The 23244-nt window shown below is 42.9% G+C and overlaps 1 protein-coding gene across 2 annotated transcripts; it reads right to left on the bottom strand.

The window, feature by feature from the left end:
* tcf20 (transcription factor 20) lies at window positions 1-20825 on the bottom strand. 2 transcript variants are annotated; one of them, XM_042504160.1, is made up of 6 exons: window positions 20557-20825; window positions 6662-15063; window positions 5744-5837; window positions 4777-4840; window positions 4511-4611; window positions 1-1584 (listed from the first exon to the last, which is right to left on the bottom strand). In XM_042504160.1, exons 2-6 carry the CDS (start codon window positions 13868-13870, stop codon window positions 1568-1570), a joined length of 7485 nt encoding a protein of 2494 aa, XP_042360094.1. In that variant the 5' UTR covers window positions 13871-15063; window positions 20557-20825; the 3' UTR covers window positions 1-1567. The 2 variants fall into 2 exon arrangements, with proteins under 2 accessions (XP_042360094.1, XP_042360095.1); XM_042504161.1 differs by having other exon boundaries at window positions 4791-4840.
* Window positions 20826-23244: the final 2419 nt, after the last annotated feature.

Raw genomic sequence — 23244 nt, 5'->3', positions numbered from 1 at the left:
TTGAAGCATTTTTAAGTGTATTCATAATTCATATACATATTGACAGGTTTCTAATACAGCATGGTTTTGATAGTGTAACTGTCTTCTTCTCAGCTCGACTTTTTTTTTTTTTTTTTACAAGAATAACAATAAAAAATGATAAAGACAACACCATGTACGACTCACTTTTAAATTTTATGGCAATGCTTCTTTTGAATGTATTTTGCATCTCCCGATCTGCTGCGTCGCTAAAGAACGAAACCATTCAGAAGTACTTGGTAAGGCTTACTCCGCATCGACCAGTACGGTCGGCCAACACAGCCGCTCATATGACACCCTCTCCAAAGTTTCCAGTTCCCAAAAAAAAAAAAAAAAGTTTTCGTCACTGTTCGAGGCACTGACACCTGTCAGTCAAACGGAACTTGTGCACCCAGTACACAGTTTCACACCGAAAACTCCTCAGTGTCCTTTTCACCCTTTTTCCTGTCAGTTAAAGATGGCGGACACGCATTAGTCCATAGTGTTACCTCCTCCTAACAAGGCTCTGTCCTTCTCTCTGCACATTATGAACATTTGTACTTGAAAAATAAGATTGTGTCCATCGGATTTTTTTTTCATGAATACTATCTGTACCGTAAAAACCCCAGTGATGAAAAATAAGAACACTTTTCAAAAGGACCAAAAAATGGAATCAAAGACCCAGATATCGGCATTTTTTTCCCCCCTCACTCGCACGCACACACACGCGCACACACACACACCCGCACACACACTCCTCGCTCATACACGTGACTTTTGAAAGGCAACAGATGTCCGTTCTCCAAGGCAATAATGTCTTTGTGGCAAAACTCGACCCTGACAATCCAGACAGCATCACTCTGGCTCCTCCCTCTCCAGGAATGAAATCAAAAAAAAATAATCATTAAAAAAAAATCCAATTCTGACTGAATATAAAGTGAGATACATCCATTTCATTTTCATGAGTAAATACTGATGAGGATACAAAATAATAATGAGGACTAAAATAATAATTGTGGTCATCCTAATATAAGAATAAAATACTACTTGTGAGAGGATACAGAATTCTCTCCCGTTTCTTCTTTGGGTTTAACACCCGACTTGCTCCCGATACGTCTCTTCAAAGCAACCAAAAACACCTAAAAAAAACAAAACAGGTAAATGATAATACAGATGATGATAAACAACACTGTGAGGGTGTCTGAGGAAAATCAAAGAAAGCCTAGAGAGGAAGTTTGTTCTTTTTGTTCTCGACAGAAAAGTTCCTTTAGTTCCTCCGTCAGTCTTGACATCTCATTTTATTCCGCTTCGATCTTTTTTTTGTTTTTGTTTTACTCGTAGCTCCGTTCCTCTGTGTTGCATGTCCTTGTTTTTTTTCTGCTTTTAAGTAAAGAGCAACAACTCTCTTAGAAAAAAAAAAGTTTCTTTTTTTTCTCCATTGTCTTAAATGTGAATAATGCTGATTCCTGTTGAGAAATTGTACATTCCCTTTTGTTGTTCTCAGTCACAGATGCCAGTCCTTGTCCTTTCACATTTGGGGGCTGTTTCACAAGCGTCATGTCTCAGTCTTCTACTGTCCAAACTGACCTGGAAAGGGGAAACACACAAAATTGAGGTTGGCAGCGTCAGTAAGCAGATACGATACAAAGAATCAGCGGCTTTCATACGTAAAACAATTTCTTTAACGGAGAAAACTTCAGTGAGAAGTCTTTTTAACTGGACTGATGGGAGACGTTCGCAGCATTTTGACACAAAACAGCTGTTTCTCAGTTAAAATATACAACCACTGAGCGCCACAATTAACCAATCAGTGCCATGGATGAGATTAACGCCATTGTAATGCTGTCGTCAAGTGACGCGCCGCAACCAATAAGGAGTAAGAACAACAACAGTGAGCAGGATAAGATGCTGCTTTTGAGGCTGTTCTGCCGTCTCAATATCGCCCGACTTTGTTTTACTTTAAACCCCAGCAAAACAGGTGTGTTGGCATGACAACGCATCTGGGTCCGCTCCATTTCATAGCATCAGTGTACTCTTTAACATGTGACGGCAATGGCTGGAAAAGCTCAGCTCGCCGTGGCAACCACGTTAGACCGGGAACACAATGCATGTGTGAGCGGTGCATGAAGGGAACCTCGCCGAACTGCAGCGTCTTGCACGCTTGTGGTGTTCACACCGGTTGCGTTGTTGCTGCACTGCTGCTGCAGAGCTGCCTGCTGCTATGAGCACTGTATTTCCACCATTATAAGCACAAATTCCACTTATTTTAAAAGCTGTGCAAGCTCCTGCATCGTCAACAACGCTGTCCTGTGTATTTTTTCACAATAAAATGCCCCGTGTCAACAACTGATGGGAATCTGTTGGCGGAAATGTTGTCAGCAGGCTTTTATTTTTAAAAGAAAACTAAAAACTTATCCCTTCACTTTTGCCTTTTTCCACATCTGATTCAGCTGCTTTGCATTGTGCTTTGCACCTGCGTTCTGCTGCACATCTGCAAGATGTATTTTGTTTGATTTAATGCATTTTTTATACTCTGTTTTTATAATGTCAGTAGGTTAGATTGTATTTATTTCATTTTCCATTTTTATGTTATGCATTCTGTGCACTACATTTCTTTTCTTATTTTTACTCGTATTAGCGATTGGATTTTATCCATTTGAAGATGCATTCTATGTATTCTAGTCTGATTTTATTTCATTTCTACATGCATGTTTTATTATGTGTTTTGGCCTTTTATATGTTTTGATGTGAAACATCATTGAATCTTTCTTGTGAAGCACGTTGGGCTGCATTTCTTGTATGAAAGGTGCTATACAAATAAAGTTTATTATTATTATTTTGAAACACAAACAGGAAAGGTTGACAGATAAAGACAGTGAAACTGTAATAAAAGGTGGTATAGAGTCAATATAATTATCAAAACTTTTTCTTTGTAGGTATTTCCTTACATTAGACTGGAGATATATATGTTTATGTTTATATGTTTCTGGTTTGTAATGTTTCATATGCAAGCTGCTGTTTTTTTTAAAAAACTGTTTTAGCTGTTCAAAAAAAACAATGACGAGTGCTATAGACAAGATGCATGGTGTTTCTTAAGCTGTAATAAAGCGGCATGTCTTTGTAATATCGCAAAACGTTGTAGTTTGTTTGTACTTTGCTTTGCTGGTGTGTTGGCACGGCTACGCAACAGTGTGGACTTCAAATAACCCTAAATAAATGAGGACGGTGGCTTTTAGTGATTAGTTTGTGACGAAAATCAGTTAAGAGACGCGATGTCCGACTGAAGGAGGAAACAGAGTTTTAATGGGTTGACAATTCATTGTGATACACGGCAACATACTGTGAACGCTCTGCTGTAATCTTACTGAAAGAAAAACAACGGTGGAGACACGGTGAGTCTTTAGTTTCCATGAGGACAGGCTGGAGTGAGAGTGAGGGGGAGGCAGTGAGAGGGAGTGACAGGCAGCAGTTCAGCCACTGAGGTGAGGCGAGGAGGAGTGCGAGAGCAGGAAGATTTCTTTTTCTCCCAAGAACCAGCCAACAAAGAGTATGGCAGCTATTATATTGCTGTGTGAAATAAACTGTCTGAATAGAAAAGGTGTAAACAGCCCTGAGGCAACAAATTAGCGCCCATTCACTGACGGTCCATTAATGAGAAACCGGTCTGCCACCAAACAATGTTCACCAGATGAAAATGTATTTGTGGTGATTGAGCTCGCTGTGTGGTGAGGAGGAGTTCACACTGCAGAACAGAACACCAGCAGTGTTTCCTACACATCTCAAAAGGTCTGGGGGGGAAAATGTAATTCAATTTATTGAATATTTGTAGTGGTTTTATATGTATTACATTATTATGCTCTTTTCTTATAAAAAAAAAAGCTAATCTCATCTGTCTGTTTGTGTGTGTCTGCTTGTCTTTCTCGCTCTCTGTTTAGACACGCGGGAAAAACTAGACGATGTTATTTACAAAATACAATTACAAACAGCATTTATACTCGGATATTTCTAATAAGCATAGTGATTTTGAAGCTTCATCATGTTGGGAGGCAAAGCAGGGAATTTAAAACTCCAGAAGACCCAACTGACCTCTGCCTGAGCTCTAGTGCCCCCGCTGTACCTCGGAGGGTGACTGAGGGTGCTAGCTTCAGTTTGTTTTTTTTAGCTATGTATTCTTTTTTTCCCACTTTTTTAAAATCGTTTTTTTTGTAATTTCTTCTTTTTTTTTTTTTTTTAATATTTTTTTTATTATTTTGTTCTTTTTATTCATATTATGGAAGTTGTTTTTCAGTCATTATGATTTTATATAGATGCACCATTCTAGCACACCAGTTCATATTATGAAATTTTCTTAAATTCCTTTTTGTGAAAGGGAAAAATTATAATAATAATAATAATTAACATAATTTTGGATCAGCTTTATGAACAAATGATGTGTTTATGAGAACACCTTGAATATTCTAACTTGCATACAAATACAGGCACACAAACAAAAAACAGCTGAGTCTGAACTTACAGCTCCCAGACTCCTGTGTCTCTTCTTCTTCTGCGTTTCTCTCAGCCTCTCTCTGACTGCTCCAGGTACACTGACTTGGCTGGCCGGATGCTCTGGGTAAACTGCGTGAGGAGGAGGAGGAGAAAAAGAGAGCAAGAAAATTGCCGAGATTAGAGACAAAGATTGAAGGAAACTATAAAAGAACAGTGATTGTGTGGTGAGAAACTAAAGTGGCAAATGGAAAAAAAGAAAGAATTTTCACTAAATTACACAAAACAAAGACCAACCTCTCCTTCTTTACCTTGTGCTTCGGACACCGCAGTGAGAAATTATCTTCATTCAGAGAGCAATCTGGAGGAGGGACACAGAATACACAGTACAGATATTTCCGCACGCAGCAGAAAAATTATGTGTTTTAAACCCGCACAAACATCCATTTTTGGGAAACAATATCGTGGTTTAACCCTTTAATATTACACACACTCGAATCTCTCTGCGTTCAAAATCAATCTTTAAAAAATATTATGCATCGATATTATTTTCCACTTTCATTGAGGCAGTTTTTTGAATCAACAACCGTCATAATCATAAATATCAAATATTCATTAATTTTCAGAATTTTAAATTTTACATTTTTTAAATGGCAGATTTTTGACATGATGCCACTATGTTTTTAGATAAAAAAAAAACACAAAAAATAATTATTTTCAAAATACTATTATTATTATTTTGATTATCAAAGCCTGGGAATAACATAAGAAAATGCAGGTAGAGTGCAGAGTCTCTGCAGGAAAATACACAGCCAAACACTTCTACAGGATCATAAGTAATAACTGAGAGGGATTACTTCTTTATGAGTTTATGAACAACTTTTTAAAAAGGAAAAATCCTGCATAGTAGACCTTTAATGCATGTTAAAGGCTGGCTGAAGCATGATCGAAGATGTGAGTATTTTTAACTATTTTTTACTTTTATGTCATTAATTTTTGTACTGTAACTGCATGTTAATGGCAATTCTATGTCATCTTGATGTAAATATTAACCTCTCTGTCTTCTTTTTACTATAACTGTAACTGTATGCACGCTATTGTACGCAACCTTGATATCTTCTCCTTTTTTCCCACTTTGTCTTTACTAAAAGCCTAACTAAGGACACAAGCTGGAAACTAGCAATAGCTTTAATCTACATGTGAAACATTTTAATTTGCAAATTCGCCAAATCCTGCATAGTAGATCTTAAATGCGTCCACTCACCTGCTTCAATAGCACACAGGTAGTGGTAGCGGAGTGTACAGCCTTTACTGTAGCAGCCCAGGGTTGAGCCCACCATCTCACAGTACGAGCAGCACTGAGCAGAGACAGACAGAGTGACAAAAACCAATACACACAGAACATTATTAATAATATACTCTACAGCATTTTCTTATGTCTTTTCAACAGTTGCAAACAACACTGAAAATATTAAAAAATATTGTTTTTGGTATTATTTTTATTTACTTTTCTTTTTTTCTCTCAAAAAAACTTTTTGTAATTTATATGTGTGTGTGTATGTATCTATGCATGTATGTGTACATACGTATGTGTGTATACATGCAGGTATTGCTGACTGCCCTTTAGTTAATCTACATTATTACTTCTACCACAAATGTTAATTTGATCCTTTTTGGCCCAAATTATCTCCACAAAATCTGCCAGAATGTGCGGCAGCTTCTTCCCGCAGGTCATACGACATCTAAACGTTCTGTAACCTTCACAATATTTTACCATTTTTTAATAGCATTTATCAAGCATTTTACCTTTTTAAATCAGCCACTTCATTGCACTCGATTATCTGTTGCACTTGTCTCTTTTTTAACTGCTACTCAGAGTCTTTTAACAGTCTCTGTTTTATTAAATGTTTTATTTTGCACACTGGTCCAGAGATACTTTATTTTGCTCCACTGCATGTTTTTCTCACAGATACGGACCAAAATGACAATTAAATTTTCAGTTTCGCTACAATAATAATTCAAATATTGACCATGCACAAGTACAGTTAACCTTCCTACTATGATTTTCTATATGTGACTAAACTGTTCCCATGCTCACCCCCGTGTCTGTATGTCATCTTTGTGTCTTTGTTATTGCAAATAAAACTTAAAAAACAAAAACAAATAGATGCAAGAGACTCACTGTTTCTCTGGTGCCATCTAGTGCCTCCTGCAGGCCGTACAGCCTCCCATTGACAAGATACACTCCACTGGTCCACACTATGCACCCTTCGTGGACCCACAGCTCCTCGGGGTCCATGGGCATCTGAGGCAGCTGGGCGAGTTGTGCCAAGGGTCCCAGGGAGTCCAAGGCGGGTGGAGGGGGCTGGAAGGGCAGCGACGCCTTACTGTTAGATGGCACCATCCTGGGGGACTCCTCGCTGGATTTGTGCCTCCTTTTAAAGCGGGGGTGTGAGGTCAGCTTTCTGTGTTGAGGTCGTTGTTGAGCTTCATCTGTCGGCGGCGGCGGCGGCAGCGGCTGCTGCTGCAGCTGTTGCTGGATTTGCGGCTGTTGCTGGTCGCTCTCGATGTCTGGCTCTCTTTTAAGCTCCGGGATGGGCCGGATGTCTAGATTCATGTCCCAGGTTAGAGATTTTGTTTTACTGGTGTATGAGGAGGAAGAAGAGGTGGAGGAGGAGGACGAGGAGGAGGCGGTGTTGCTGAACTGGCCAGTCATGTGCATCATCATTTCCTCTCTGCCAGCCGTGGGGGCTGTTCTGTCTTTAGTAGTGAGAGATATTGGGTTTGAGTCCAGGCTGATGGCGAAGTCGCTCTCAGTTGGGGGCTTTGTAAACTGAGCATCTTGTGTTTGTGTATCTTGGACGGCGCTCAAAGCATTCGAGCTTATGTCTGCATTTGGTCCTGTTTTGTTTGTGCCTGTGGTGGCTTGGCATTGTCGGACCTGAGGCTGGTTTTTCGGGAGCTTTGCAGCATACTCAGCTGGATAGAAAGGTCCGTAGAGATCTCCGAGGTGTTTGTAATTGGCCCATTTCTGACAGAGGCAGCAGAGCAGGCGGCCGGAGTGATTGGTCTCCGTAATCACGGGGCCTGAAACAACATAGCCAGATGAAGGGAGCGCTTTTCCTGACTGAAGTGTAGTTTCCACCTCGTCTGTCTCCCTTTTCTCTGATTCTCTGTCTCTCCTAGATAACTGGGAGGAAAGCGCTGAGGTCAGGAGAGAATCAATTCCACTCCCGCCTGCTTTCCCTCCGACTGCACTCCGCTCTCCTTTCATCTTCTCCTCCTCAGCGTTTACAATGGTGCACACAGCCCCAATCTCTGGTATTTTGTTCTCCACATGTATGTGCGGGACAAACAGGCCCTTTCTATTTGGATCCAAGAATACTCTATTTGCGCCGGGGCTCCCACCTGCCCCTAAAGGTGTATCTGGGTCGTCCTTTGCGACCGGTGGCGCCGTCGGCGCCGCTCCCCTCCTTCTCCTCCTCTGTCGTCCTCTTGCTTCAAGCGGCTCATTTTCATCTTTCACACCTCTGCGTCTCCTTCGCACCGGTTTGACCTCGATCTCTGGCTGCGTGTCCTCGCTCTCAACATCCACTTTTACTACCTGGGTTAAAATAGGTGGGGTCAGCGGGGGAGTGCTTTTATTGTCTGTCAGCGGGGGTGCAACAGGCGGTGGCGTGCTGCTGGTAGCCTGCACCAACGGAGGAGTTGTGGCAGCAGCTATAGTTGGAGCGGGTGGGGCTGGAGGAGCACTCGGAGCTGTGCTCGCAGCCTGGGCTTGAGGCTGGCCCTGCCCTTGTGTTTGGGCTTGGTTCTGGGCCCGCTTTTGTTTATTCACACTCCCCACGGGCCTGCCCTTTTTCTTGCCTGATGGGAAATAACCTTTAGGCACCAGACTCTCCAGTGGCTTTGAATCTTGCGGCGACAGACTGGACCGACCGGAGGACATCTGATGTTGCCGGTTCAGCATGTGTCCTTGAGCCTGACTGTGGTGGGGCGGGGTGGCTCCGTAGTAGTCGCTGCCTGGATAATCATCAAATCCCATGCCAGATTCTTGAAGTTTCTGTCGGAGAAGGTTAGCAGCAGACTGCTCCCCTCGTCTTGTCTCAAGCTGCTGGTAAGTGTTGGTGAAATGCTGGATGTCGGAGAGAGCAGATGAGGATGGAGGTGGGGAGCCCTGGACGGGGCGAGGGAGAGGCGGAGGAGGGGGTAAAGGTCCGAGCAAAGCGAAATCCTCCTTGTCCCCAGTTGCTGCCGCCACAGCGGCTCCTAATCCAAAGTCAAAGTCTTGTTTTATGGTTTGGGACGTCTGATGAGGATCACATGGGTAGGCAGTGGGAGGTAAAGGCCCCGTCTCGTCAACTCCTCTGAAGGGAATCATGTCGTTTAATGAGTGACTTTCATCCATGTAACTATCATCCCCTCCTGCGACCCTTGGGAAATGTGCCAAGTCTTGGTCCTGTGAGTCATTAAACGGTGGTATTTCTGAGTGAGAGAAGCCCGGGTAATGATTTGACTCATCATCAACATGGCCTGCCGGCTTTTTAATATTTGGTGTGATTTTCTGCACTATTGCCTCCAGTTTCAGACCTCGTCCTTTCCTGGGCGTCAGAGTCTTGGTGTTTCCGCTTGATGGAGAAAGAGGTTGCAAATAGGTGTTCTCGCCGGGCAGAGGGGAGGAGAGCCTGGGACACGGGATATCAGAGCTGGATGAGTCATCTTCATTGTGATGGCTCGACTCAGACTGAGCCCCGGGGGAGTGATGTGAATTTGTGGCAGCCCTCTGCTGAGACGCATCCTGGAGTTGCCTTTTGGCGGGAATGGGAGAGATAAAAGAACGAACTCTCCTCCGCAATATTAGCGGATTTGTGTCTCCTGAACCCCCGGCTTTAGTCTGACGCTGCACCTGTGGCGGAGTGGAGTTCATGTCAGCGGCGGGCTTAGCGGCGCTGGGTGGGGGAAGTGGACAGGGTTGTTTGGCTTCCTCGGTGGCTCCTCTGGAGACCTCAAGTTCAGCGGCATTTTGGCCGTGAGTGATTTGCGGAGGGACGTGTGAAGCTACGGGAGCAGGAGGAGGGAGAGGAGGAGGCGGCTGTGTTCTGTAGAAGGGGTCTCCCTCCATCATTCTGCCGCCTTCTCTTCCAGAGTGCGACTCCCCCCACATTTTTAAATCAAAGAAAGCGCTTTGATGGTGGAGTGAGCTTTTGATTGCGTGCTGATCGCCGGCCATGTCGGTTTGTGAGATCATCCTCTGTCTCTGCTCTGATTGGCCGACCTTGTGGCGTCCCGGAGAAGCACCGGGCTGCATCATCATCTCCTTTGGCGGCCTGTTCATCGCTTTTACCCAGTCGGTCATGTCATGGGGGTGATGAGGGGCAGCACGGGGGTGAGGATACATTTGGAGCTTATTTGTGGTTTGAGTCTGGGGGGAGAGATTGTGGTACGGATGGTGGGGGGGGAAATGAGGGTTACTGCGTGGCATCATATTCCCTTCTCTTGCGTCTCCGAATCGATATCCAGGGAAACTGCCGGTTGACAAATCAACACCATGGAGGTAGGACTGATGCCTCGAAGGTGAAGATAAAGGGTTAGAGCTCAAAGGGTGCGAGGGCAGGGGTGTAATATCAACATTACCTCTCCTATAGGTGTCAGGGTTCAATACAACAGACGAATGAACTGATTTAGAGTGAAACTCCACATCATCATTAGCTCCACCGCTGCCATGATGATCAGTTTGTACATTTGCTGCGTCTGTGCCGGCCTCTTTTGAAGCCGTTTCCATTTTCACCACTTGTTTCTCTGCAATATCCTTTTTACTCAGATCACTGGCTGCTGCCAGAGAGGAAAATGGCTGTTGAATCACAGAGGCTCCACTCTGACTTTTCTCCCGCTCCCTCTCTCTGTCACTTTCCCTGTCCCTCTCTGGTGTGCTGCGTCGGTTTGGAGACACATCACAGATGACGGAGCGCCGCTCTGATGGGGCTAATATGGAGCCTGATGATTTTTGAGACTCAGCTTGACCAATGCTGCCTGTTAGCGGCTCTGGCTCTTGCAAAAGGAGCTCCTGCACAGCAGAGGATGGAGCAGGCGCATTAGATAACACTTTTCTCTGTGGCAGAGAATAGTCAGCTAAGTTTATGTGTTTTGTTGGGGGAAGCGGTGACTCTGCAGCCTGCTGTAAATGGCTCTGAGACACACCCGCTTCAGTTTTTTCAGCATTTTGCGTTATCTTAGTACTGGATGCTTCTGATTTCACTGAGGATTGAGCTTCTGTGGTAAAATCAGGCTCATTTCCAGGCCTCTGGTTTGGATGTGGGGGCTTTCCAGAGCTTCCCATTTGTCCAAAAAGCGCTGAGGCCTCCGTCACTCCACTTTGCATCCTCATACTTTCACTCACACCATACGGGTGTCTGCTTTGAAACTGCTGTTGCACTTGGAGATGTGCAGGAAACGCCTGCTCCGGTCTGCCGTAACGTCTATCTAAATTGTAACCTTGAAGAACCTCTTGTAAGAGGCTCGGAAATTGCTGCATTTGTGAGCTCTCCTCGAGACTTTTAGCCCCTGCTCCTTGACCTCTTTTCACCAACACCTCTGCTACAGAACCAGCATCCTTTGGATGCACGGCGCCATAACCAGTTTGGGACTGCTGGTACCCTAAATATCTGGAATTTGATTCCATTGCACCCGCTGGGCCAGCCCTCCCTCTGTTTTTCATTGACAAATCTGAGCCATATGTTGATTCAGGGTAGCCGTATTTATGCGGTCCAGACTGGGGAGGATTTTGAGGCCTGCCGAAATTTGATTTCTGGTGAAGGGAGGAATACATGCTCAAATCTACACCTTCGTCTCCATTATGGCTGCTTGACTCTCTTAAGAAAGCGTGTTTGTCTTCTATACAGTTGTCTTGGGGATGCTTGCTCTTTTCACTGTGACTTCCCTCAGACCGAGCTGAAACAATCACGCCGACACTGCTGGCACTCTGCTGCTCCTCAGATGTGTGCTTTTCTTCCCTCTCATTATTGTGTAATCTGGATGCGGACTGCAGCCTGTTTTCTTTGTCCTGACAATTTTGTGAATTGGCTTCTCCATCTCGCTGGCTACTGCTTTTCTCCGTTTTCTCAACCGTGCCTTCACTTTCATTTTTGATGACTTCATTTTTTATTTCAGCCGTCCTCGTCCTCTGGCTGCCTCTGTGGTCATTGTATGTTGGACCCGGCTCTGAGACGCAGTTTGGCTGTGGAGGGGGAACACTGGAGGAGGTGGATGAGGGGGACGAGGAAACAGGAGGTGTCGAATGTGAAGTTGGGCCAACCTCTGATGATTGACATCCAAACGATGGAGATGATGATGAAGAGGGAACGTGAGCTTCGTTTGCTTTAGTTTCGGAAACAATTGGTTCTTTTGACTGTGAATCAGAGATGACTGTTTTAACAGCTTGCCCCGTCTGTGTCTGACTCTGAGAGGGAGGGTGATAGCCAGTTGGTTCAGATCCGCTGCTCGCGCCACTCATCTGCCTCACTCTCCCGTGTTCACTCTCAGAATATGGCTCCTCGCGCTCCATCTTCGTCCCGGATGAGCCTCCTACTGACATCAACGAGGACTCTTCATCGGCGCCGGCGTCTAAGTTGGCTCCATCACCGATCCCAAGTGCACTTCCATCTTTAACCGTGCTCGTGCTTGAGGCTGCACTTGCATTTCGACTCCTCGGCTGCGATGGGGGCACGCCGTGCGTCGCCTGTTGCACCTGCCCCGCATCTTTCCCCTTCTTCTGCGAGAGCACTGAGTCGGTGAGGAGCATGTGCTGAACCGTGTTTGGTAAATTGGCTACTTGTGAACTCAAGGCGTTAAGACTATTCATGCCGGCATCCTGCATTTTGTCAAGCGCAGAGGCTGAATAAATAGAGGCGCCTTCCTCTCGAGATCCTGCGCTGAGGCCTACTTTGTTGCGGCCTGTCGGAGGAAGGCTGCTCCCTCCGACTGCACTCATGCTGTGAGCTTTATGACTGCCACTGCTACCACAACTACTAATGCTGCTGTTTGAGTTTGGAGTGGGACTTAACTGTGGCATGGTCTGCAGTAATCTACCTTGACCATGGCTGCTACGCGGGTTTGTAGGAGGGTGTGCAGGGCCGTGACTTGAGGGATTTCCGTGTACCTCTGAGACGCCCATCAAAGGGGAGGGAGAGGAGCTACAACTAGGGGAATGCACTGCAGACGCAGCTGGTGAAGGGTTGGAAATCGGGCTAAAATTTTGGTTGATTTGGGTCTGTTGAGCATTGGGGTGCATCGGGGATTTGGCTATTTCTTGAGATGCTGCTTGAGGTATACTGGGATTGGCTGCCTGAAGATGTTTAGCATATCCAGGGCCTGGAGACGGGCCCTGGTGCTGCATCTTGAGAGAGTTGTCATAACCTACCCCTAGATTGTGCTGTGAGTTGCGGTGCTGTAGTGTGGCCTGCTTGTGGAGTGCGAGTGTCTGTGGGGAGAATCCGGGATAATTCGAAGCGTGGTAACTCTGTTGAACATTCTCCATCGGCCCCACATTGTTAGCAGCAACTGAACTGGAGACTGAATTTGAACTGGAGTTGACGCTGGGAGAGCTGTTGACTTTGGGATCGAAGCCCGCGCTAGCAGCTGAGTCGAGATATCTCTGCGGAGGGGGGCTGTACATTCCTGATGACCCTGTGGATGCACCACCCTGCGGGGAGTAGTGCGGGTACTGAGGGGTCAATCTGTGCCCAGAGTGCGGGTAGCTCCTGTGCTGCTGTCCGTGGTGGACGGCCGGGAAAGTTTGTCCAAGCTGGCGGTGCTGCATCTGAGATCCGGGCACTGACTGCATTGCAGCGCTCTGACTCATATTGTACTGATGAGACGGAGAGAACGCTCCAGCACCAGCACCTCCACCTGAACCGGCGCTGGAGCCATAGTCTACTGGATATGGTGACATCAGGCCAGATGATGGTGCAGAGCCGGATCCAGCATGTCGGTACTGGTGAGGTATATGTCCATCAATATTTGGGTACCCAAATCCTGGCCCGTAAGCCATTCCCCCTCTTCTGTGCCTGTCCTTTCCACCCATAGAAAAATAATAATCCATGGCATCCTTCCTGTATGGGTTGTTGGCATTGCCGCTGTGAATGTTACCCTGTGTCGGCGCCGCCTCCACAGCACCTCTGCTCCTCGCGCTGTATGCAAGCATGTGGCTGGCTTGACTGGGGTGATGGTGGCCTCGGTGCAGGCTCTGCTGTTGCATCCCTGTGTAATCATCCGTCATCCTTGGGGAGATCTGGGGGTCTGCTGGCTGAGGGGGATACGGAGTTCCCCCTCCGCCCCTTCCACTGAACCCCGGGGGGAGAGAAGGGGGAGCTGGGCTATTTGAAAAATTCTGCATTGTTTGTCCAAGTTTGGATTGAAAACGGAAATATCTGTCAGTGTCTATAGCGGGGAATGCTTCTGATCAGAAACTGGAAGGCTTACGGCAGTAACCATAAATGACAAAGATAGAGTCTATGGCCTGGCAGCAAAACAAGGAAATGCTTTGAGAAACCAAGCTGAGGAATATATATATTGCAGATGTTATAATCACTTTTTTTTGTAGCAGAAAGTGTGGAGGGAGCTTGAACAGGCGATGATTTTATCAATATATGAAAAGGCCAAATGGTAAAAGTCTTCAATTTGATGATGGTATGGTTGTTTTCACTTTTTTTTAAATGGAAAAAAGTCCACTTTACAGCTTCAAAAATGTAATTTAAAAAAGAAAAAAAAACAAGAGGCAGGTTTCGACTGCAGAAAAATACAAGACTAAAACTGTGCAGTCATTCCCATGAAGCTGAAGCAGTTTGGCACCGAGCAGGCGATGATATCACGGACGTCTGACACACCAGCATGTGAGAACCTTTAAATGTCTTTACGTGTACACGCTCCGCTAGAATCACAGCTCAAGCAGACGGAGCTATGTTCGGCTTAAACTGAGTTGTGGTCCATCTTGTGCAAAACAAAAAAAAAAACAAAATACAAAAATCTCAATAAAACCATTGAGAGTGTGTTCTGTCAAAACAATCCTTCAGTTTGTCGATATGTTTGCCAGGACCTGACTCACACCTGTGTGAGACCAAAACTGCAGGAATTCGGATCAAGAGGTCTGAAAACAGACCCGCACTAAACACTCCCAGAGGCAAACACTCCATTGATATTCTCATCAGCTCTTGGAGTGTAATACTTTTTGAGATGTTCTTTTTCTTGGTCATTCCCTTTCAAATACTGTTGTTTTTTTTGTTTCCTGCTACGGCGTGCATTCAGTTGGACTGTAAAAAGTCTTTGGTCCCTATTTAGAAACTGTCCTTCTTTGATTCTGTGTTCAGATTCTTCTCGGTGCTCTCCTGTATCTTCAGCATGTAGCTGTCTTACCTTTGTTTCTTTCTGCCAACCATCATTTAATCCTACCTAGTTCCATGGCAACAATTTTCCAAAAGGAGGGTAATCCATTTATTCCACTTCAAGTTCAGTCAATTCAAGCCTCTGTTTTCTCTTCAGTACTTCCATGCAGATAAGTTCACTTTCCAGAAGCCGCCAGCCTTCACAACTCTGCAAACACAAAAGATGACTGATGACTTCTCTGCACAAGACAAATTTCATTACGGACAATCAAGTTTATCATATGTTATTTCCAATTTTTAAATTTGAATTCATTCATTAGAATGCGAGATGTGATAAAAACAAGTAGATAATAACAAACATAGCAAAAACTGTGCAGGAAAGTTTAAGAAACCCAAAGGGGCTTATAGTAAAAACCTCCTCTATAGAATTTACAATCTGTTCAAATACTGACAGAAGTTTTCTCCCAAACATGACAACATAACAAGCAAAACAAGTAGTAATCATAAAATCAGAGGATACAAGTTTTTAGGCTGTTTATTGATAAAGAAGTCCTGATCTCAGACCATATATTATGGATCACATCGGCATTTGTGGACTTATCTTTACCTCTAAAATCACACAGGTTCTTCACAAATATATTAACAAAACATCATCAGACAGACGTCACAGGAATGTGAAATCCAGGACAACAACATGCAACATATGCATGAGGCATAGCGCTCTTATTGGTAAATTCGATTTGTTTGTATACTTGCATGAGTGTACCTCACTTTTAAACTCAGATTTTAAATGTATTTTTTTAATCTAACTTTTATTTTGATTCTATTATTGTTTTGTTCTTATTATTGTTTGTTTAAAAATGAATTGTATGGGGTAAACCACTGTGTTTTTACTGTGCATATGCCAAAAAAACATTCCTTCTTTGTTGCACATCATGTCCATTCAACTTTAAAAGGCTCAGATCGACTCTTATTTTAATATGCATTGGCTTCACTGTGGTTGTAGCGTTAACAAAACATGCCAAAGCCGTCTCCTCTGACTGATAAACTGGTTTGGTGGAGAGAAAACTGGGTTAGTGTCAGCATGCAATTAAAGCAACAAAGTAACATAGACAAGGTCACAAACACTACCTCACATGTAAACAAACAACCTCACGCAGCCAAGACAGAAGCAGTCCATCTGCCACCTCTTTAAAATAAGACTCTAATGTTAGAGTACTTCTTTTTATGGGCTTTAATGATTATAGGTGATAATTAAAAGGCATGACGCCATCTTTATGAGGTCAGTACCCATAATTGCCACGTGTGACACAAGCCTCTATTGTCTCCCTGTGATACGTTGTAAAATGGTTAATAGGCGTAACATAACTTTGGGGCGACTTTTGTTGCAGCAGGGTCGACTTACATTGAGACACGCAATAACAAGCCCTCGCTGTGTTTGATTACTACTATTAGTCTATGCGTAAGAGGTGTTATTTGTCTGTCAATCTCATCATTAGTGTGAAACTATCTTCACGCATGTCTTGTGTTTTGCTAAAGAGAAAGTGACGATCAGTTAATGGGAGAAAACAGGACCGGGGGGTCCAAACTTAACTAGTTAAATCTTGTAAATCCTTACAGCATACAGCAGGGGCATCAAACACAGGACCTGTGGGCCTGAACTGGACCCCCAGAGTGTCCAATCTGGCCCACCAAATGACTTCGCACATTTAATATTGATGGGCTTGTAAAGGCAAAGACTCTTTGAAACCTGTGCAGATTGGCTTGTTTTCTTTGGGAAAGGAAAAGGGAAGAAAACAATGAGCAACTTCAAAAGACTTGACTCAAAAATGAGTAAAGTACAAAAAATTATCTCAAAATTTGAAAAAAAAACCCCAACAAAAAACTAAAATTGAGTAAAAAAGAAAAAAAACAACTGCTTTAAAAGTAATAATACCTCTGTAGCATAATTAAGAATATATGATCATGATAATAATAAATATAGTTTCCTGGACATATTTCCCATTTAAAAAAAAAAGTTTTAGAATTTTATAAATCCACTAAGTATTCATTTCAGTTTGCAGGAAATGTCTTGGCAAGTTGCTCATTACTTTTTCCCATGTTTTCAAAACAAATCAAATCAAATCAGCTAAGGGTTCAAAGGTTAAAATACTCGTAGAATGCATCTAGATGCAGCACAAGAAAATGATGTTAATCCAGGATTTAAAGGCTTTAACAGTGAGTAGCCTACTTCATGTAAAATGCACCTTTATACCTCTTACCCTCTAAAATGTGCAAGTGTGCACACTTGATATTTAAACACTGGAAAATCCGCTAAAAAAGGCCATAGACTCATTTCCCATTGCCAGTAGACCAGACCTGTGTACACAGCTCTGCAGCAGACAAGTATGCCTTTCTGTTTCTGATTTCTGGTGTGTCACATTCAACATAACGGAGAGGCCGGTAACAGGTTAGTAAACAGTGGAAAGCAGCATGGAGGCCAGTGAATATGTTACAGTGCTATCTCTTACATGTTTAGTCTCTCTTTTAAAATCAGTGCAGATTCATTTTGATTGATGTTTCAGTGCTGCGAGGGCGGAGACTGACAGTATTGTGTGTCAATGCGTTGCTATATCTTGCTGGTAAAGTGGCTAAAATGAGTGCGTTCACCTGGGTGTTGCGTCACCATCACTGAGAATTGGAGCTGGAGCAGATAAATTCCTGTGACTACTGCAGAGTAAATTGACATGGGGTGAATGCAGATTATAACCTTTCCCCATTGCATCTAAAACGCTGGAGGTTTTTTGTGCGGTGAAAAGGGGTCTTTAGAAGATTTTCACTGACAAAAATACAGTTCTCTGAACAAAAAAAAGAATACTTATTATGGTCATATTTCCAGATATTGAACACTGCAAAATGTTGTGACTCAGCAGCTGTATCAGACTTCTGTCTTCAAACAATATTAGTGGAATTGTGCTGCTAAGGCACTGCCAAAATATTTGATTTGTTAACGGGTCTTTACAGCAGCGGATGAGTTAAATAAGATAACAGGATATAACTTATCTGACTTTTATTATGGTGGGGTTGATTACACTGAGACACGAAATAACGAACCCTCGCTGTGTTTGATTGCAACTATTGGTCTTTGGGTATGTGGTCTTATTTGTCTGTCAATGTCATAATTAAGTGAAAGTATCTTCACTTGTTTTTCACAACAGAAAAATGATGAGCAGTTGATGAGAGGGGTAGCAACACAAACTGGTCATACCTTTTCAATCTTTTTGAGTCAAACACACTGCAATTTTTCAGGTGTCACACCTAAGGGCCAAAGCTAGTGGTTGACAAACCTTGATAGAGTATTTATATTTGATTTGACAAATTAATACTGCTGCAAAGACGAATTAAATTTTTTGTTTAATAATAAAACAAATCTATCTCTCGGTCCACATTTTGCTGCAATAAAAATGAAGTGAGATGAACAGACTGAAAACTTTATATTATTTGATAAAACAGGTGTTGACAAACATTTTTTTCCTTGAATTTTTAGTTGAAAAAAGGTAAGTCACAACATGTCGCAGTATATGTTAATGCTATATTAAGTATATTGTGTAAAAGCACAATGGTATTGTATCATGACTTAAGCATCCTGCTTTTGGTGATGCAGTACAAAAATTAGAAAAGTTAGATGCAAACAATTGATCTCAATCCTACCTTGATTACTTGATTATTGAGTTTTAGCTGGTTCAAATCTACAATTCACTGCTATTCGCCAGCAAATTCACCGTAATTTGGTACACTTTACCCTCAAAAGTGCAATAATATTGTATTGTGACTAAAGTATCATGATATAATTGTATTATGGAGGTTTTGGTGTTTCCCACCCCTATGGGTGATGCAATGCAAAACTGTATGTTAGAAGCACACTATTGATCTCCATCCTACCTTGATTACTAATTAATCACAGCAGCTCACTGTGCACAACCAGGCATTCACAATACCCACAACAGTGCAGCATTAATAAAAAACTCCCTCAATGCAGTCTGTCAGCAATCAATTGCACAGCTGCCTAATTGATAAGAGCATTCGCAATGTTTTTTACACACACCAGCTCTGATGTTTTGTCGTCTAATGTTGTCAAAACATAGCTTTAGCTGCCACATTAGCCCACAGCAAGGTATATGCATTACAATTTGTTTTGTAGCTATGTAATGTTAGCATTTGCCACCTCACTTACACAAACACTAAGTATCAATATTTTATTATAGAAATGTATAATGTTGCAAAAACAAATTCTTGGTAGCTGACTAGAATACAGTCCACTAGATGCATTTTGCTCCAATAAAAATAACAGAAGTGAAATAAACAAGCCTGAAAACTTCATATTATTTGAAAAAACAGTTGTTGACAAAAAAATTGTCCTTCATTTTTAGTTGAAAAAGGTGTTCAGTCGCAACATGCCAATATATGTTAATGCAATACTAAGTATAATGTTAAAAGTGTAATAATATTGTATTGTGACTTAAGTATCATAATATCATGATATTGTATCGTGGGGCTTTTGGGTAATACAGTGCAAAACTGGAAAAGTCAGAGGCACACTATTGATCTCCATTCACCTTGATTACTAAGTTTTAGATGGTTGCAATCTGAAATTCATAGTTTGATGCCACCAAATCCACCTAATTTTGAGCACCTCACATTTAAATGTGCAATAATGTTGCACGGTGACTTAAGTATTGTGATATCATGGTATCATATCTTGAATTTATGGCATTGTGGGGCTTTTGATGTTTTCCACCCCTATTTCTGATACAATGCAAAACTGCAAAAGTTAGTAGCACACTACTGATCTCCATTCACCTTGATTACTAAGTTTTATATGGTTGCAATCTGAAATTCAAAGCTTCATTCACAGCAAATCCCCCTAATTTTGAGCACCTCACATGTAAAAGTGTGATAATACTGCACGGTGACTTCAGTATTGTGATATTATGGTATCATATCTTGAGTTTATGGCATCATGGGGCTTTTGATGTTTCCCACCCCTATGGCTGATACAATGCAAAGCTGCAAAAGTTAGTAGCACACTATTAATCTCCATCCTTCCTTGATCAGTAATTAATCACAGTAGCTCACTGTGCACGAGCAGACACTCACAATACACACCACAGTGCATCATTAATAAAAAACTGCCTCAATGCAGTCTGTCAGCAATCAATTGCAATTCAGCTGCCTAATTGATAAGAGCATACGCAATGTTTTTTGCACACACCAGCTCTGATGTTTTGTCGTCTCACGTTGTCAAAACATAGCTTTAGCAGCCACATTAGCCCACAGCAAGGTATACGCATTACAATTAGCCTTGTAGCTGTGTAAGGTTAGCGTTAGCCACCTCGCAAATTAAATATGTAGCCGCATATGTTGGGAGCTAGCTAAGCTACGAGTTAGCATCCTAGCAAGCTAGCTAATTTGTGAATTAGCACATATAGCAGGCTAAAAGGCACGGAGGAGGAGGGGGGGAGCTACAAAAAGAGAGGTGATTAGGTGCAGATGTTTGCCCCCGCTGTGAAATTCAGTGAGTAAACGCTAGCATAAATATCTGGGCTGGTTGTGGGTGCTGCATCAGAAAATTATCATCACGCAGGCTGACATTTTGAATAAACAGAGCTAACCGGGGGAGAGGCAAGTCAGTGGAGCTAGCTAACACACTGTGGATGCATACCTGAAAACGTAGCAATACAAGGCCCCTCGAAGAGTGAAAGGCTGTTTTGTGACAATCCCGCTGCTGTGGCAGGAAACCCCAGTCTCGAGTCGACTAGCTCCGCCGCTTTCCCCTCACCCTCTTTGAGTCCAGACAACCCCGACCAGCGGCGGCGGAGTCGGGGGCCCCGTCACGACACTCAGATCCCGGGCCTTTCTTCCGATTTCCCCTTTTTTCTTTTGTCCTCACCTCCAAAAATGATGAGAGCAGAGCACAATCGGGGTGCCTGTGGGTCCCGTAGCCAGTGAGGTCCATACACCCCCGCCCCCTCCTCCCCTCTTGTTCCCTCGCCTCTCTCTCCCTCTCTCTCCCTCTCTCCCTCTTTCACACACCGCTTAGGTGATTCCACCTAACTAAAATTAAACACCTCACAAGCCTCCTCTAGCACATAAAGATCTCTGTTTCCGTCTGTAATTTGCATTTGCATGTCAGCAGCTCGACCTATTCCTGTTAGTTTTTTTTTCTTGCAACAGAAAGACCGCCTTGAAAATGCATACACACTCATATTCCTGCACCCCCTCCCTCATCTCTCTCCATCACTCCCCTCCCTCTCTCAAGCTTTTGCTATTCCACTGCTTTTCTGCCACACAAAAATCTAAGATTATAGTAATATTGTGAATGCATTTCTTTTTTTTTTTTTTCTTTTTTTTTTTTTGCATGTGCATGCTCTGGGCTTTTATCGCAGCTCCTTTGTTCTTATTTCATCTCCAGTGAAAATGCCTAATGAAGGCACCAGGGGTACAAAGGCAATATGGAGAGAAGACAGGGCTGAGTGGAATCTGAAATAAATAAGTCAATAACAGATAAAAGACAATTTGTGAGCAAATAGGTATGCCTGCATTAGAGGAAGATTGCCGTGCAGTTTATTGTGGTCTCCTTATGCTGATTTTACACACAATGCAGGTTTTTTTCTCCCCCCACAAAGAAAAGCCACTTAAATCATTACCATAATATCCAGCCATTGGTTAATGTTTGACACACTCAGAACATCATCATGGCCAGAGCAACAATGGAGGTGCTACAAACAGAATTCTTTTCCCATTAAATTTATTGTGTTGTCTCCTGCCTGAGCTTATCTGCTCTCACACAGGGGCCAGCGAGTGCAGTGCAGACCCACTCACACTCTCCTACCATCATAATGATGTGCCCTATGCCCCCCATCCATGGTGCTGCACTTTTAATGCACTGCAGTGTGTCACATGTGCATGCGCTCACACACACACACACACACACACAAAGACGCCACGCATCAATCACAAATTAAACGCACAAACAGTCAGCACACACACACACATAGTCTCTCACTTAACCTGTCGATCACAAGAGTAAAATCTCTCAGTTTCTAAACAACAGTTCAATACATTTCATTCCCTTGCAGATACACGTCTATTTCTATCATAGTTGCCATAGCAACTGCATCACAGAGCCTTAACTGTGGATAATTTTTAGGCTACGAATCTACACTTGCTTTTTTACATGTGCGATTTCATGCAGACGCACTTGTATTGCCGGTGCACAAAATCTTGAGCCACGAAATCACTTGTGTGTGTGTGTGTGTGTGTGTGTGTGTGTGTGTGTGTGCTTGTGTTGCCACTAAGAGCTGAGAGGCGAGATAAAGGGCATTGATACTCTGGGCCAGCAAGTCAGCCAGCCAGGCCTATCCAATCAACAGGAACGCCTGCTGGGATACACACAGACTCTCTCCATCACCGACAAGGTCACAAAATCTTCTACAGAGGAGGCTCAAAGCACACGGTTGTGAAGAAACCAGCCCGTTTTGAACACACTTCATGCCCTCCATGTCTTTCTTTCACACACACACACACAGTCCTGCAGAGCCGTCCATCTTTCAGTTTGCTAACATGTTCTGTTTTGATGTTAAACTTAAGACAGATTTTGAAAATTCAAAATAAGAGAGTCTTTACTGTCACAAGAAGTTTTCCTTAAATAATTCATATATTTAATCAGAAAATTGCAGCTCATGGTGCTGCAGGATGACGTTTTTCTATAGGCTGACGTGAAAGTTAGCGTGCCAGTGGGATTTTTCCATTGCATTTTAAATGAATGCAGAAAATTGGACTTTTAAAAAAGAAAAGAAAGAAAGACATAACAGAGACCACGCACTGACTTAGCGAAAAAACTAAACAGATAATTCAAAAGATGTGTGAGAGAGACACAAAAGAGAAATTGATGCATGAGACCATGTAGTTTGTTTATAGTCTAACATTAGGTTTTTACTTCTGGCGATTGCATTCGGGTTTCAAAAATCTTAAAAGTGGTGTTTATTTGTAGCCATAGATTATCTTGCCAAACAAAAAAGTTTCTGCCATAATTCAAAATCCAATATCCAATGGAAAAATCCCTTAGGCTTTTCAGTATATTTCAAACTGGACCCTCATTTGACGTATACATATACTATTCAGTTTAGCATTTTTAATACAGCAATCATCTAAAGGCTGAATTGTGTCACTTAATTGCTGATATTGTCACAACTTGTGCTCTCCCCCTCAGCACTGTGTCTGTTTGCTATAATGGCTGAAATATTATAGAACCTTGAATAAATATGAGAGCTGAACAAGGTGTTCATCTCATTATGTATACGACCTACACATTTACAAAGTCCAACAATGATAATAATAATAATGCATT

Source organism: Plectropomus leopardus, chromosome 17, assembly GCF_008729295.1.
Source record: "Plectropomus leopardus isolate mb chromosome 17, YSFRI_Pleo_2.0, whole genome shotgun sequence".
In the NCBI taxonomy this organism is placed as follows: domain Eukaryota; kingdom Metazoa; phylum Chordata; class Actinopteri; order Perciformes; family Serranidae; genus Plectropomus; species Plectropomus leopardus.
Note: the sequence above shows the minus strand (reverse complement) of the source record. Positions and strands in the feature narration are given on the sequence as shown.

Excerpts from the sequence above, each read along its gene's own strand:
- tcf20 (XM_042504160.1), bottom strand. The coding sequence starts at position 13,870 with ATGCAGAATTTTTCAAATAGCCCAGCTCCCCCTTCTCTCCCCCCGGGG. Across the intron at positions 5,838-6,661 it reads TAGATGGCACCAGAGAAACA|TGCTGCTCGTACTGTGAGAT; the intron begins GTGAGTCTCTTG and ends GTCTCTGCTCAG. Across the intron at positions 4,841-5,743 it reads CCTGTGTGCTATTGAAGCAG|ATTGCTCTCTGAATGAAGAT; the intron begins GTGAGTGGACGC and ends TCCCTCCTCCAG.